At 53.2% G+C, this 15,781-nt stretch overlaps 1 protein-coding gene across 4 annotated transcripts in view; it reads left to right on the forward strand.

Moving 5' to 3' along the window:
- The window catches only part of LHX3 (LIM homeobox 3), a 37,407-nt gene continuing 21,626 nt past the window's right edge, over positions 1–15,781 (forward strand). The window contains exons 1-3 of one of the 4 annotated variants that reach the window (XM_039506705.1): positions 1–382; positions 12,183–12,354; positions 14,168–14,370. In XM_039506705.1, the coding sequence (XP_039362639.1) occupies positions 313–382; positions 12,183–12,354; positions 14,168–14,370 (445 nt within the window). In that variant the 5' untranslated portion in view covers positions 1–312. Of the gene's footprint in view, positions 383–5,543; positions 5,638–11,626; positions 11,675–12,182; positions 12,355–14,167; positions 14,371–15,781 lie in introns of those variants that run through there. The other 3 variants (XM_039506703.1, XM_039506702.1, XM_039506704.1) reach the window with 3 other exon arrangements.

Genomic DNA, 15,781 nt, shown 5'->3' on the forward strand with positions numbered 1-15,781 from the left:
GCAGTCACTCCCTGGGCTTTGTTATGCTAAGCAGCACACCGGTGGCAACGGAGGGTCAACTGACGCCAGCCACTGCGCGGGTGGGAAGCCAGCGCTGCGCCGGGCCCCCTTCCCCGAAGCCACTAGATTAAAAGGTTGCAGCATCTCCTAAAGTGCGGGGAGGTGACCGCCCGGCGCAGCGCTCCCCGCAGGGCTCCCGCAGCTCGGTGCGGAGCGGTGAGAGGGAGTTGTTTTCTTTCTGCCCAGGCGATCCGAGTCCACCACGTTCTCCTGAAGTTCGCCCGGGTCGGTCCTTCCTCGCCCGGCCCCGAGATGCTGCTGGAAAGAGTCCGAGCTAGTTCCGAGAAGGCAGCTGAGATCTGCCCCTTCAGCCGGACCCCAGGTAAGAGTCTCTCTCTCTCTTTCTTCCCAATACTGGACAGCAGAAACTTCCCTCCCCCGGGCTGTTCAACTGTCCGTGACACTGGCGTGGAGGTCAGGAATTCCCACCCCACTCCGCAGTGAAATGGGTCGCCTGGACCAGCAATGTCACCTTGTTCTCAGGAGGTTCTAGTTAAGATAAATTGCAGGGGGGGGGTGTCTCCGTTTGAACTATCAGAGTGCTGGGGGGGGGGGGAGAAACCCCTTTATGTGTAACCAGGAAAGCAGGTGTTTGTAACGTGTGGCTCGCAGATCTCTAGAGTGGCTACACCAAACAGTCAGTGGCTTTCGGGGCTCGGGTCCCAGGCGCCTGGCTGCTTTAGGCTGGTAATATTTGGTATGGCTTTTACATCACCAAGTGGCAGGACCATTTGGCAGATTTCCCCTTGCCTAGAGCTGTGTTCCCACGTGTTGCAGTCCGAGGTGGGGAGGGAATAGATCCATTGCAGGCGGCATCTCCTGCTGGCTTTCTGCAAACAGCGTTTAAAAAGGAAACAAAACGAAAAGAAAAGAAAACGTGCGCTGGGGGGGGGGAGGGGGGAGCCTCGCTCGCCGTGTGGGGCTTTGCCTGCCACAGACGCCGGGAATGGCTAATGAGCGGTATTGTTAGTGGCTGGCTGGACAGCTGTAGAGCGCGTGTCTGAGCTGGGCTGTCCCAGCTCCTCCATCACTCACTGCTGTCAGCTGCCAGAGCCCCGCAGCCGCCCACCCGCTCCGAGCCCCAGGCTCTTCCATAGGGACGCGCAGGTGAGCTACCGGTGCCCGCTGCTCCGGCAGGTCAGCGCGGTCCCCAGAGCAACCCACCGGCCCTGCGTGCGGGGGCTATTTCCGGGGACACTTTCACCCCAAAGTACCGCGCTGCCGAGAAAGAGCCGCGTGTTAAGGAAAACTCGATTTCCGAGCACACCTCGCTTTGCTAACGCGGCTTTTCAGCCGCACGTGGTGACCCAGCCGATGCGGTTACTCAGGTGGCAGCTCCGCCCTGGGATGGCTCGAATCTCGATGAACTAGGAAGACAAAACCCCTTATTCTGCTGGAGTGAGAGAAATCAGCCACATTGGCCTTTCCATGAACTAGCCTGAACAAGCAGCGCGGGGTTCGAGGCAGCCGGATGCGGGGTGTTATTATCCATCTCTTAGCTGGGGGAGACGTTAATAGAATAAGGGAGCAGCTAAAATGGTAAAACACGCTGCTAAACTCTGTCCAGTCGGTCTCTCCTGTCCCCTCCGCACACCCGCAGCCGATTTGACATTCAATCTATTTCCCTTATTTATCTATTCGGTTAAACACCGTCTCACCCTTTCATAAATACCCAGCCCAGCTCTGCCGCGACTCGGCTCCAGCCGTGTCCCTTTCAATGGGTTATCGCTCGCCCGGGCGCCGAGACGGAAATCTAGCAGAACCCCGACCGCTTAGCCCGTTAACGTGCACATTGGAGCCGAGTTTTAACAAAGGGGTTTGGAGATTTGTTCTGGCCCGTTTCTGTCGGAAGAAGGTTCCTCAGTGGAAGTGGAATTCGAAGGGGAATCTTGTCAGGCCTAAGGGTTGAGGGGTTTTAAATGTAGACACTTCAATGCGGCCCTATCCCGCGCATGTTTAGACATATCAAGAGGAAAACCTGCCCGACTGGAGAGTAAATAATCCAGGGAAATCCACTTGATTTTTGCCGATTTCTCATCTGTTCATTTGGGTGATTAACTCTCCGACTCGGGGGAATCGCTCTAGTTTTGTAACCTTTTAAACTCCTTCTTCCACTGAGTCTAACGGGTATTTGACTGATGGCTGCAATGTCCTTCCGGAGCAGTCACTGTGCTGGGTGGGTAGGGGCTGAAAGGGGAGCGCGGCTGACATCCAGCAGGAATGTCCATGGTTCAAAGGAGCGGACTAAAATCTCGATATTACTTTCGTTTCTGCTTTCAGGTAATACACCCGCCACCCTGGACTCTTTAATCTGTTTCAATAAGGGGAAAAATAATCTGGAATTTTAATCCTAAAAAATGTACTTCCTATACGGTACTTTCTTAATTAGGGGTGGGAAAAATCCCAGCTGCCCCGGAGAATGGCGATGTTAAGAAGCCATCGCTGCAAACGCTCTTTGCTGGGGCTTTATTAACAGAGAAGCCCTGTTAGACAAGAAATAAAATGGGGGTTTCCTGTATAAACAGTGACAAATATTGTAGCGTTTCAGGAGTGCATCCAGACTAAACCGCTAGCGGGTTAAAACAGCATTTGCACCCCTGCCGCACAGCCTGCAGCCTGCAAAGCCACTCGATTGGGTTTGGTTATTTGGTGTAAATCGAGCGGGTATGGCTGAGCTACAGCATTCATCGGTGCCGTGTGAGTGTGCGGCCGGGAGCCCAGTTCCTCGCCGAGCGGCCAGTCTGTTACCCCCGGGGAAGAGCAATGGAATTCCCGGGCTGGGGCTTTGTCGGATGCTAGAGACCCCGGGCAAAAACCCCTGATCCTTCCCTTCCAGATTAACCCATAAACCAGGAGCACACGATGCCCCCCTCACGAGACAATTCCAGAGCCCTGCACTTGTGGGAGATGCTAGTGCAAGGCAAGATCCTAACAACAAAAAGTGCAGCCCTCATCCCGCCCAGGTAAACCCCACGCCTGGCAGCCAGAAAGCCCAGCGAATGCAGTTCCCGAGCCTGCAGTTACCGAAGGGGAAATGCTGCTAATGCAATACCAGATGCTCCAGACCTAACAGTCTGCCCCTTCCAGCACAGCTAAACCCACATGCCTTGGCTCCAGGGTGGTTAGTATCATTCCAGACCAGTCTCCCTAGTTTAGGCATGAAAGGAATAACAACACACTCCTTTGTGTGGGTGCGAATTGGGCTTTAAGAAGCTGGGTGGATGCAAAAGCAGATCACACCCACCCACCCCTTATACCCCTGCTCTTTGATAAAAAGCTAAGCCTACCTAGAGCCATAGATTGTACCACTCCTCGGGCATAAGTGTTTCTCATTTGATACCATTAGTGTCGCCCGGCTCCTTCAGAGAAGGCGATCAATAGGACATAAAATTATTATTAAAGCTTAAAAGTTGGAAATAACAGTGAGGCATCGCACACCTTTCACCAAAATGCGTTTCATATCCTCGGAAAATGCAGGCAAATGGGGCATTGATTTTGAATTCATCTGCAGGGTACGGCAGGAGCACTACGCTTGATTTCCCCAGACACCTTTTGCCTCTAAAGATCAGTGTCAATAAAATTTATCAGGGTGTTGCCGCACTTAACATTTTATTGAGCTGCCGAGTAAACAGTTGTCTTAAAAAAAAACAAGAGTGGGGGCACTGGCCACCCTTATGAGAACGGCTCCCTCTGTTCCCCAGGCCAGGGCAATGTGAGACGGGCTTGGCCGAGTCCTGGGGTCCCGTGACACGGTGGGAAGGGGGAGGAGAAAGACACAGGTTTCTCGAGCCATTCTGCCCACAGCTGCTCCCAACATTCCAAGCGTGGCAGCCGGCCACCCTGCAAGCTCCGAGTCAAGGGAGCTGGTCCATGCAACTCCCGAGGAGCTTGGTTTGCCGCGGAAGCCAATGGCAGCCTGTCCCAAAAGCGCAAGGAGCCCCCAGCATGAAAGGGCTCCGCTTTAAAGGGGGGAATAGGAGTTTTCGGGGAGTAAGGGGAAAGAGATGCATAGAAATAATTCTAAAAATCAGATTCCTATTGACTCATCCCCCCATCCCCACTTGTCTCTCAGAGACCAGCGTGGTCCAGAAGAAGAGGCGATTTCATTCTCCCAATAGATCTTTTGTCATTTTGCAGGTAGCTCCTACGAACTAATGATCTGGCCCATTTCCCTTCAACCTTGGGACTTGTCCGCCCCGCCTTGCCTGCCTGGGCAAAACCCTCTTCCTTAAAGAGAGAGGTGGGAAGGGCGGCGGGGTGCTCGCGGGTAAGCAGCTTGCTCAATATTTTGGCATTATTGGGGGCAGCCTCTTTACATCCCGACCCTGCCCTTGGTTCCAGGGCTGGTGCGCAGAGTCAAGCCCAGGTTGGAGCGCGTGTGGATCCGGTTTTCCTAACCAGCTGCATGGAAGCGAAGAGCGCGGGAGCCCACGTGCTCCCGCGTGGGCTCAGCAGCAGTGTCCATGCGCTGTGCTGGGGTATCCCTTCCTGGGGGAGATGTGAGCTTTCCGAGCGGCCAGGTAGGCACTGAGCTCTGCCCCCCACCCCATCAAACAATGCGCTTCCCTTTAGAAATATCTTCCACGTGTGGACACAATGGGACAGGAGAGGAACGCAGGGGGATGTCACTAGTGTATTTGCTAAATGAGCGGCGGGTAAATAAATAAAAAAGCAACGCATTTTCCTGGGGGGAGGTGAGTTAATTTGATACTTCCAGATTCGATGGGACCCCCCTCCCCAAATCCCAGCTTCGCCTGGAGAGTAGGCCCCCGGCTTTGCGCTCGCTATTTATTCGGTGAGGAAGGTGATGGCTGTTGCGCTAACAAGCTGCAGGAGGCTGTAAATTGCTTTCTGGGAAATAGACTCGACTAATCTCAGCGCTGCTCCCCCTTCTCCATTTGCTCCCCGCTTCCTGCTTACGCCTGGCCTCCTTCTGCCCGCAGCCCCCCTGAGACAACCACCTCAGGGCCCAGCAAAGCAGGCGTCAGCTAAAACAGTCCCTGGGGAGCCCCACTGAAGTATTTTCAGCGGCGATCAGGCCCTATTCATTATTTGCCCCCTGCACACATAAAAATGACGAATGGTTCCCTTTGCCTCCGCCGGCCCCTGGAGCCCGGTTGAGGCCTGCAGCCTCCCACTAGCTGGCGGTGATGATATTCCATCCTCCTTTGCATGGGGTGAACTTTAAGTCAGCAGGGTTACTCCTCAGCCCGGCTTGCTCCTGCGTGCAACTCCCTCTTCTGCACTGCGAGCGCACGACACCTCCAGCGGGGTGTGGGTGGGTGTTGTGTGGACCCTGGATGGACTTGGAGGGTTCCGTGCGGAACAGGCATATGGTCCGCGGCTTCAGGCTTGCTTGGGGAGGACAGGGAGCGCCGGAGAGGGGAGAGGGCGGGCAGACACGGGCCACGTTTGCCTCCGAGACCCCGGAGTGGGCGGCAGCGCCCCATTTGTGCAGAGTTTGTGGCGGAAGGCGATGCAAGATGGATGCTCTTAAGGAACTGAGCGCGGGCAAGGACTGCTCCAATACAGAGATGCTCCTCGCTTTGCTGGCACAGAACGAGGATGTGCGCAAAGGTACAGGGCGTTTCGGGGGCTGGGGGTGGGGGATCCGGCTTCTCAGTGGGTTTGCAGACAGGTGATGGTTCTAGGGGATCTTCGAACAGGTGCAGCTGGCAAGATCGCAGAGCACCGCGCAGTGTAGGAAGAGGGGTCAGTGCAAATGCGCACCCCTGGATCTGTACGATCAATGATTGCTAATTATTACCTCGTTTATTTGAATGCACTTTTTTTTTGGCGCCTCTGAACTCCTGACTCAACGGTAGGAGCAGGAGAAATGGAGAGCGGCCCCTCCGCCATTTATTTATTACACATCGAGTTAATTGTACGTCTGTCGTCATAAATCAGGGGAGACTTTTGCTGAAAAACGCAAACCAGCCTAAGGCGAATTAATGGTGGAAAGAACTGCATGAAAATATCATTTATCTGTAGTCCCGGGCGCCCATAAATAATATTTCCGCTGCCCTGGGCCAGCTCCTTGCAAAGGACTCCGGCGCCCTCGGTAGAAATATGTCCCTTGCCTCGACTGATCATCGCTCCGCCCGGCAGGGATCGGTCGGAAACTTCTCGGGGTGCTCTGCAGGGAGAGTTGCATTTAGAGCGGAGCTCTGCAAAATCCAACCCCGGGAGGCAAACGAAATCTTCCCCTGCGAGCTCGCCCCAAACGAGGCGCGACCGGCCCTGCTGTGATCAGTCAGGGGGCTGGGGAATCCGATTGTCCCCCTCCGAATGGGGAGTCCCTGCTCCCTGAAATGGTTTGCTCGGGTCTCTCGGGTGCCCTGTGGTTTCTTATCTCAGTAATGCCCGGGCTTATAGATCAGAGGGCGAGGGATCAGGCAGGGCAGGAGAAGGGACAGGGAGGGGTCCCTGACATATGCTTTAGCTGCTGCTTCTTTATAAAAGCAAGACCGCGTGAGGCCTTCCCTACCGCCCAGAGCCTGCTCTCTTTCCTTGTCTGTTTCACCAGCTATTCGGAGTCACCGCGGCCCCCTCTCCCAGAGCCCAGCGCATCTTTTATGTCTGAACAGGCCCGATCTTCCCTCCTGTCCTTATCTAGGCAAAAATTCCCAGGAAGCTTGACTGAGGGTTTTGCCTGAGAAAAGATTTCAGGATCGGGTCCAAAGTCTTGGGGATCTTGAAATGAACTAGCCCTGAGATGGTGAAGGGTGTTGCAGCTTTGACAGATTTTTCTGCTTGGTTGTTAAATAGCAACTCGCTGGATATTGATATTTCATGCACTTTATTCAAAGTCTTATTGACACCATGAGGGGGAAATTGGGTACCAGTTCCTGGGACACAAGTACAGTGGGTAGAAAGGCGCCACATGAAAAAAAGGGCCTTAAAATAAATCGGAGCAAGAAACCCCAGGTTTACATTTTTATGTATTTATTGTTAAGAAAAAGAGTCAGGTCTCAAGAATGAAACGCGCCTTTCCCAGCAACAGATCAGAAAAGTATTTTGTCCCTAAAGAAATTCATAGTTTATGACACCTGCCTGCCCGGAGCACCGAGAAGACGGTCCTGCATTATTTTTGACCTTGGACTAGATGACCTCCCGAGGGTTCTTCCAACCCTCATCTTCTAGGCTTGCCTAAAAGCGTTGGTTTTAAAGGTATAGCTCGGTTCCCTGGCCGGGAGGCTGCTGGCTGAATAAGTACAAGGCTAAAACGGCTCAGCTTGCAGCTCGTTTGACTAAGGGGGTTGTTCGCACAACCTGTGCAATTCTGTCCCTTTCTCAAAGCGTTTTTTGAAACACCCTTTAAAAGCACCGCAGGGCCCCAATGCCCATTGTGAAGGGAAAACAACACATCTGGTCTTTTCACGTTGCGGGCTAACAGGGTTTCATCCCCCGGGCTAACGAGAGCCAGGGAAAGGGAGGTATTTTTGTGCCACTCATGTTTCCTTGATTTGACCCTCTTCCGAGCTGAAACACACGTTGGCACAGGTGTAGAAAGTTAGATCGCTGGTTATCAGAGGCAAGGGCTGGAGTGTGCAGATGAGACCTGACAAGGCGAGACCTCGGTTTTAATACAGCCCGAGAATAAAGGGGGACACAAAAAGGCAGACACCCCCCCGCCCGCCCCCCTCTACTCCTGCACCCTGCTCAGGTCTAAGCCGGAGGACCCCCGGTTTTCTCTCTCCCGCCGCCGAGGGGAGGATCAGGATAACAGCAGGGCATTAAAGTTTTAGCAGCGGCTCACAATGCAAACAAAAGCTAGATGCCGCTTCCAGCGCAGGGCCGGGGCGTGGGGCGGATAAATAATTGAGCAGGGAGCTTTCTACCTGGGCTTCTTGAACAGCCGGCGGGGCTAGCGCCCAGCCCCCCTCCCCCAGCTCCTTGCCAGGTTCGCCCCGGGGACCTGCCTTGTTCATCGAGAACGAGCGAAAATCGCCTCTTCGTTTTCAAGGCACTTGGGTACCGCTCTGAGGAGGCTTTGCTGGTCCTTCAAATGCCACCCCCAGCTTAGGTCCCAGGTGCCCATCCCGGCAGTGCAGACACAGGATCAGAGCGAATCTAACCGACAAACGAGTCCAGCCAGAAATCCACATGCACCACCACCCCCCCGCCCCCAGCGAAACGCCTCATGTCTTGTTAGACTTCGAACAACCGGCCCAAGAGCCAGCGACAGGGGGGTTGCAAACGCACTTCATTTTCTCACCAAATTCATTCCCCGATGAACGTTTTAATATCCAGCCTGGCTCTTGTCTGAGACTCAAGGAAAAACACGTGCTTCCTAGTAGTCCTGGGTTCTGGGCAATACGCGCAGGGGGACAGGACAATATTGACTCCTGCTCACCGCGATGGGCAGCCCGGCTAGCACCAGGTTCCCCCTGCCCAGGGTGTAGGTCTGTAATGGATCCCACAGGGTGCCATGTGAGCAGCGTCACATGCAATACACCCAGGATATGGCCTACGGGCAGCGTCGGCCACCTGCGAGCACCTGTTTGTGGCGCGCGTCCCTGCTGGAAAGCGACAAACTTTATTCCGCTCTGGCGATGCCCCAGCTTGTTTCTGGCTGCCGGGAACTTGCATCCCGAGGGCAGAACCGTTCCGAAGCAGTAGGGGTCGCTACACCCGGTTGGGGGAGATCTATTAATTATCCTGCTGGTCAGAAGCCAAACGTGTATTTACATTCTCAAGAGGTGACTGTGGAGACCAAACAATTGAATGGCCACGTCTGTCGTGTCAGTGGCTGCCGTGGGGCCCGGTGTCAGAGATCACCTCGCTGGAGGGACCATGACAATATTCGGTTATTGATGGCAAATAAAGCGCAATCTTTGCTCGCCCATTTCTTAAAAAAAAAGGGGGGGGGACGTTTCTCAGAGCCCCTGCATTGAGTCTCGGATAAACACAGACCCCAAGCGCTGGGAAAAAGTCGTTTTAATAAGCGGTGTTTGTACCGTTCCCTGTGTGTATCGCCCAGGCTGATCGCTGACTCCTGTGGCTGGCTCGCAGGCACACAGACAGACTCGTCTCTCTGGAAAAGAGGAAACACTTTGTAGCCAATATCGGCCTGGGCAGGTCAGACTAGAGGGGGGCCAGTTCTGGTCTTAAATCGAAGACTCTACCGAGTACACGCGCATGGTTTATGTATTTGTACTTCGGGATCTATTTGGACCAAGGCCCGGGCAGCTCGGCTTGCAGCGCAGAGGGTCTTTGCTGAGAACAGGTGGCCAGTCTGGGAATGAATTTTATTTCTTTTGACGAAGTACTTCAGCTTCACCAAGAAAGTTAAGACCCGAGATAAACACACAATGAAACGCAAAGCTCAGGACAGGGTCCAGTGTTGGCTGGCTCAGGAATCCCAGGGGTTTTCCTTTATACCGCGGCCTCGCCCGTTTATTCCTAAAAAGTTCAAGCGGCAGCATCCCTCCTGCGTGGACCCTGGAACCTTGCAGCTGGTCACTGGCGCTGAAATTAACCCCGGTGCCCACGTGATCGCACCCCCCTCCCCCAGGCTCTTAAAACTGACACCAATGAAAGAAGCTGAAGTGACCCAGGTCTAAAAATAAACTGATTTAGTGAATTAAATCTCCTCTCTCTCACCCCGCTTAGTCTGCAGCAGCCTTCACCGTTTGAATTGTCAGGCGTGATTTGGAGAGAGATCCAGGGTGGAGGGGGATTCCTGATTGGTTCGGGGGAAGGCTGTGACCAGGAATATTTGACTCAGGCCTAATTATAGAATTGGTAGCAGTGAGGGAGAGGGACGGAAGATGTGTGTAAAGATGGCAAACCCAGGGCTCCCGGGGTCAAAGCCAGTTTAGATTTGTTTTTCTGGGGGGAGGGGGAGGGACGACCTGAAGGGCTACAAAGAATCATAAAAATGGGGGATCTGCTCCCGCATGTAAACCCAGGGAGGATGCTGCACCCCGAAGACACGTTTTAAGGACGTTTCCTCTCTCTGCTGGACTCACAATGCAACGTAAGGTTCTAGTCACTTAATATGTGTGTGTGTGTGTGTGTATACACACCCTGCAAGGCAGGAAATTAATTTCCACGAGGGTTTATATTAATTTAAGAGATTGTATTTTGTCTTAGAAAATCAGATTAGAGGCAAGGAGCAGAAGGAAGCAATATTCCTTGGTTATGAGACGGTGATTTGGGAGTCTTAAGCTTCCCCCCTCATCTCTCCCTCCCCACCCCAGCTTGGGTCCTGGGGGTCAGACAGCAGCACCTTCTGTCTGACCTGAGCGTCCGCCAGCAGCTTGTGCGGAGGAGCTTAGCTGGTGCTGGACAGTTGCTGAGAATATGGGATGCCAACCTTGGAGTCTAACGTTAGCTGGCAAGTTGTTTCTCTCTCCTTGCAATGTCTTTGCTGTATTTTGGGTGGGGGGCGGTGTCAGATGATCAATAATTGTGTGTTTGTTTCACGAGATTTTTGCACATGGCTTGTGTTGCGGGGGGGGGGGCGATATATTAGACAACGCAACGAGCCTGTCAAATTATTGTTGTTACTCTGAATATTTCCCTGGGAATTTATACCAAAAAACCCAACAACAACAGGGAAAAAAACCCAAAACAAAACAAAAAAACCCTCAAAACAAAACAAAAAAAAGCAGAACTTTTTTTTGGCCAATGTAATTTGTACTGGTGGGTTTTGTGGATGGCGGAAATGGTGTTATTCGCTAGGCAGAAACAGAATCAAAATGTAATGACGATAAATCTCTGTTTGCTGCTCCTCCGTTGCAATGCCCGGGAGGGGACCCCTCTAGCCTCGCCCGGCCGGGGCGCCAACAGCTGATTTCGGGCGCGGGAACACTGGTTTTGTTTGTTGATTTGTTGACGCTCCACGGGACTTCCAAAGCTCCCGGCGATGGGGATTCCACCGGGATGGAATCGGGCTCCGGCACGAACTGTTTTGCCTTGAAAATGTTTCTCTTTTCCGACCGGCACCTGCGGTTGTGTTCGGCTCACGCCAAATGCAGCCGGGTTGGGTGGTCGCGCGCGCGTGTCCAGGACCCGGCGAAACCCACCCGGGGCGCGTGTGCGCCCAACCCGCAGATTTGCAATGGAGCGGCGCGTCTCTTCTGCCATCAGCCCGCTTCGGGGGTGCTTTATTTTGAATGATTTTACCGGACCCGGAAGTTATACCTGCAAAATGCGGCTTCTCGAGCAGATCTAAAGCAAGTGCTCATTCTAGGACACCATTAGAAATAATCCGGCGCCTCTTTCCCCCTCCTGAAATAGGAGATCAGAATGAATCCAGCTTCTCAGAGGCATTTGAACCCGATTCTTTTCTGACACGCCCCCCCTAGTATTTATTCTTAAAAGGCACTTTTAGCATCTCTGGGTCTTGAATAATAAATCCCAGAATTTTACACACGGCCCCACACACACGCGTTGCATTTGCCATGTTTAAAACCGGCGTGGGATATCACGTGACCTAATGGGTAGGTTTTCCCGTCTCTATTTTTACTCTGGATGACCTGGGATGTGCTTTTGTCAACAACAGGCGATTGTGATTCATCGTTTCAATGTGGGTTTTTTGTTTTTTTTTTGCCCGGCACGAAATTGTTGCTGTAGTTTCTGGGCCCCGGGATGCTAGAGAGACAAGGTGGGTGAGGTGAAATCTGTTCTTGCACCAGGCCTGAAGAAGAGCTCGGTGCACGCTCCAAAGCTCATTTCCTTCCCAAGCAGAAGTTGGTCCCTGTCTCTCCAACATCAGGCAGTTGCATTGTGGGCTCTGGATCTCCCGTGGCTCTTGCTGTGTAGGCGAATCCCAACCTTCACACGCCGTGAAGTGTCTCCCATAGAAGCATTTTGTGCCTGTGTCCGAGAGCTGAATTCATGCTCGCTACCATGAGCCCGATTCGCAAGCCCGAGCCCGAGAAACCGACCCAGGAAACGTGCCCGTGTCTGTGTGTGGACACAGAACGATTAGTCGGCGCTCCTTCCAGCAACTGGAGTTTAATTCATGCGCAGACGTTACCCCCAGATCTGATCCAATCCTGTTCCAACTGACGCCTTCCCATTGCGAGGGTGGGATCGGGCCCCTAGCTGCTCTAGAACTGAGAAATTAAACCGCATAATTATGTCCTTTATCCCCCTCTCTCCCCTCCCAGAAATCCCTCTCTGTGCAGGCTGCAACCAACACATTGTGGACAGATTCATCCTGAAGGTGCTGGACAGACACTGGCACAGCAAATGCCTGAAATGCAGCGATTGCCAGACCCAGCTGGCTGAGAAATGCTTCAGCAGAGGGGACAGCGTGTATTGCAAAGAGGATTTTTTCAAGTGAGTAAAACCAAACCAAACCAAGCACCCTTGGAGGAAGGGGGGGGGGGCGTGACGTGGTAGAGATTTTAGGGCTAGAACATGGTGGTGGGGAGTGACTAGCCACCGGTAACCATTAATCGTAGCAAGGCCCCATATGGAGGGTGAATGGAGAAGTGGGGTGAGGGGTTGTGGGGCATGGGGGGTATTGTTTTGCTTTCCTAAGGGATGCTTAGAACTGCTCTGCCCGTCCACACATCCCCTGACTACCGCTGGAAGCGGGCTTTCTCCCCTTGGAATATACGGCTTCCTGGGAGATCGTGGTTGCATCTGATAACTATCTGCATGCAGAAAAGAACCGCGCGAATAAAGAGGAAATCAGAGGCTGATTAAAAAAAAAAGTTCAGTAAAGGAGGGGGGAGAGACGGATTTGCCTTTCTGCACCTCACGCCCGCAAAGGGATTTCGGTAAAGTTGATGTGTAAACAGGGGACAGCGGCACCTCCGGCTGACTTGCTTTGCAGCCGCTGCTCAGAGTTCTCCTGGCGGGGGCTCCGAGCAAACAGGCCCCGGGCCTGGCGCTGCGCAACTTGAGCCCAAAGCGGAGTTGTGCCTGGCCAAGAACCTCAGCGATCAGGAGCGAGACTCTCCTTCCGATCGTGACACGCGCGGCTCCGAATATCCCCGCAGCGAAGCTTAAATCGTTCCCCAGAAGACAGGGAGAAACACGCACCAATAGACGGCTAAGGCCTCAGTTTGGGTTTTTACATTTTAATTCAATCGATGATTTCGTGTGTTTGGTAGTAGCAAAAACAGCCCCCCCCCGCCACCCTGTCCCCGGTTTTATCTCGGTTGCAATAAGTAAAACAGGGCTTGCAAGCGTAAGAGTCGCGCGCTATTCCCGAGGTCGGAGCTCATCCAGCATCTGGGACCCCGCTGGGGGTTTTTTCCCCCGGATTTTGCATCCACAGCAAAAAGAAAGCGGGCCCTTTCCTTTGTGACCCTGCAATAGAAACCACCCGCAGTAAAATCAAATACGGAACGAGAGTCGATTCTGGAACCCCCCCCCCAGCTCGATACAGAATTAAACTCCCTGCAGATACTGCCTGCTGGGACCCCACCCACCCGGGGCGTTCAGACCCGCTCCCACGCGCGTTCTACCGAGCCAGCGTGTCCCCCGGGGACCAGGCGCGCCGCGTGTCCGCGCGTGGAACGCGTGGGGGGCGGCGCTGCTCCCTGGGCCCGTATCTTTGTCTTGCTAAAACGCCAACGATCCAGCCCCCGGTTTGAACTTAAACCTGCTGCCCCCCCCCCGAGCGAAGAGCCCCCGGGCCCAGCAAATCCTTTGGTGTGTGAGCCCCTCGCTCGCCTCTCACGCCGCACAAGCTCCACTGGAGCCCAGGCGAGGCGAGGCAATTCGGTGCCACTCACTGGAAGGCAGCTGCCCCCGCCCCAGCTGCAAGGCAGACCCCTCTCGACTGCGGGCAGCAGCCGGGCGGGCTCCAGTTCAGGGGCTGGATTCAGGGACCTCCCTTGCTCCAAGCACCTCCTGAGGCCTCGGAGTGTCCTGCCCACGCTGCATCACCGGCTCCGACAGGGCGTCCTCCCCAGGCAGCCCCTGGGCTTGCGGTGAGCGGGCCAGCCCAGCTGCAGGGCAGGAGTCCGCTGTGACGCGACTCCGGATTCGCTCCGACAGAAAGTGAACACGGTGGGAACCGAGCAAGTCCGACCCCTCCCGTGACGCAGAAACAGCAGCAGCTTCTGCCCAGGGCTTGGGGAATCTTTCTTTGCAGTTCAGTCACTAGCAACTTTCTGTTGGATTTTTTTTTAAATAGGAGGTTTGGGACAAAATGTGCAGCCTGTCAGCAGGGGATCCCCCCGACCCAGGTGGTGAGAAGGGCCCAAGATTTTGTCTACCACCTGCACTGCTTCTCTTGCATCGTGTGTAAAAGGCAGCTGGCCACGGGGGACGAGTTCTACCTCATGGAGGACAGCCGGCTGGTCTGTAAAGGAGACTATGAGACCGCCAAGCAGAGAGGTAACTGGGCCAGTCAGCCTGGGATGGTCCTAGCTAGCAGAGTGCCCCCGGGGAATCTAGGGAGGTGGGAGGTTGCCTCTGGCTACTCACCCACCCACCCAAATTCCTTCCCATACAAGCTGGTAGATCAAGCAAGATTCAGTAACAGAGATGAGGGGAACTCGATAAAACTGAGTGATCTGCAGCTTAGCGTGTCTCCTTCAAAACGTAGCCTCAGGAAGATAAGGGGGTTACACCCTTGCACTGCTCGGAGAGATTTATTTTATTTTCCAAAATATAAAATCAGTGAGAGAACTAAGAACATATGAATGGCCACACTGGGTCAGACCAAAGACCCATCTAGCCCAGTATCCTGTCTTCAGACAGTGGCCAATGCCAGGTCCCCCAGAGGGAATGAACAGAACAGGTAATGAGCAAGTGATCCATCCCGTCACCCATTCCCAGCTTCTGGCAAACAGAGGCAAGGGACACCATCCCCTGGCTAATAGCCGTTGATGGACCTGTCCTCCACGAATTTACCCAGTTCTTTTATTAACCCTGTTATAATCCTGGCCTTCACAACATCCTCTGGCAAGGAGTTCCACAGGTTGACTGTGCATTGTGTGAAAAAAATACTTCCTTTTGGTTGTTTTAAACCTGCTAATTGCATTTGGTGACCCCCTAGTTCTTGTGTTATGAGAACTAGGGAATCACCAAACTATGGGTCATTATTAGCCAATTATTAATTACTTTCATCCGTCTCCCACCTTATAGCAAGTAAACCCTACTTGAGAATGCCCAGCACCGAAATAAATTAAAACCCGTATTTCAGCTTGAAAAGAGTCTGTATTTTTGTATCTGGGCTTAGGATAGTTTTTTTTGGGGGGGGGGAGCATCCCGAGGCAAAACTTCTATTGACTTTATTGAGTTTTGCTTGAGTAAGCACTGCAGGCTGATGCTTTGACACTGAAGCTTTTGTTGCCATTGATTCCAACAGGGGCAGCAAGACGATTGAGAAATTGTTCTTCCAGGGGTCCCCTTCCGAGCCGGGAGCTCTTGGGGTCTCTAAGGACCACACGCTAAAACTATATTTTGATTTTGAAATTCTTACTAAGCACCAACCTGTTCCAAACACATGATCTTCTAAAGTCAGGTGAATTCATAGGATAATCATAGAACACGCCTAAAATCTTACCAGCTTAGTCGTGTTCCAGATTTCCAAGGGGACAGTAATAGCAGCAATTTCAGCCTTCACTGGTTTAAAGGAAGCAACGTTCCATTTTCTGTACAAGCGGTAACTGTCCGTCTGTATATCCCTCCATGCGTCCAAAATGCAAACCCCATTCAAATTCAGACATTTCTAAGTATTAGCTATTTATAGAGCGCATATAATTGCTGAAAGAGAAGAGACAGTGGGAAATTTCACACACAC

This window comes from Mauremys reevesii, linkage group 19 (assembly GCF_016161935.1).
Source record: "Mauremys reevesii isolate NIE-2019 linkage group 19, ASM1616193v1, whole genome shotgun sequence".
NCBI classification, from domain to species: Eukaryota; Metazoa; Chordata; order Testudines; family Geoemydidae; genus Mauremys; species Mauremys reevesii.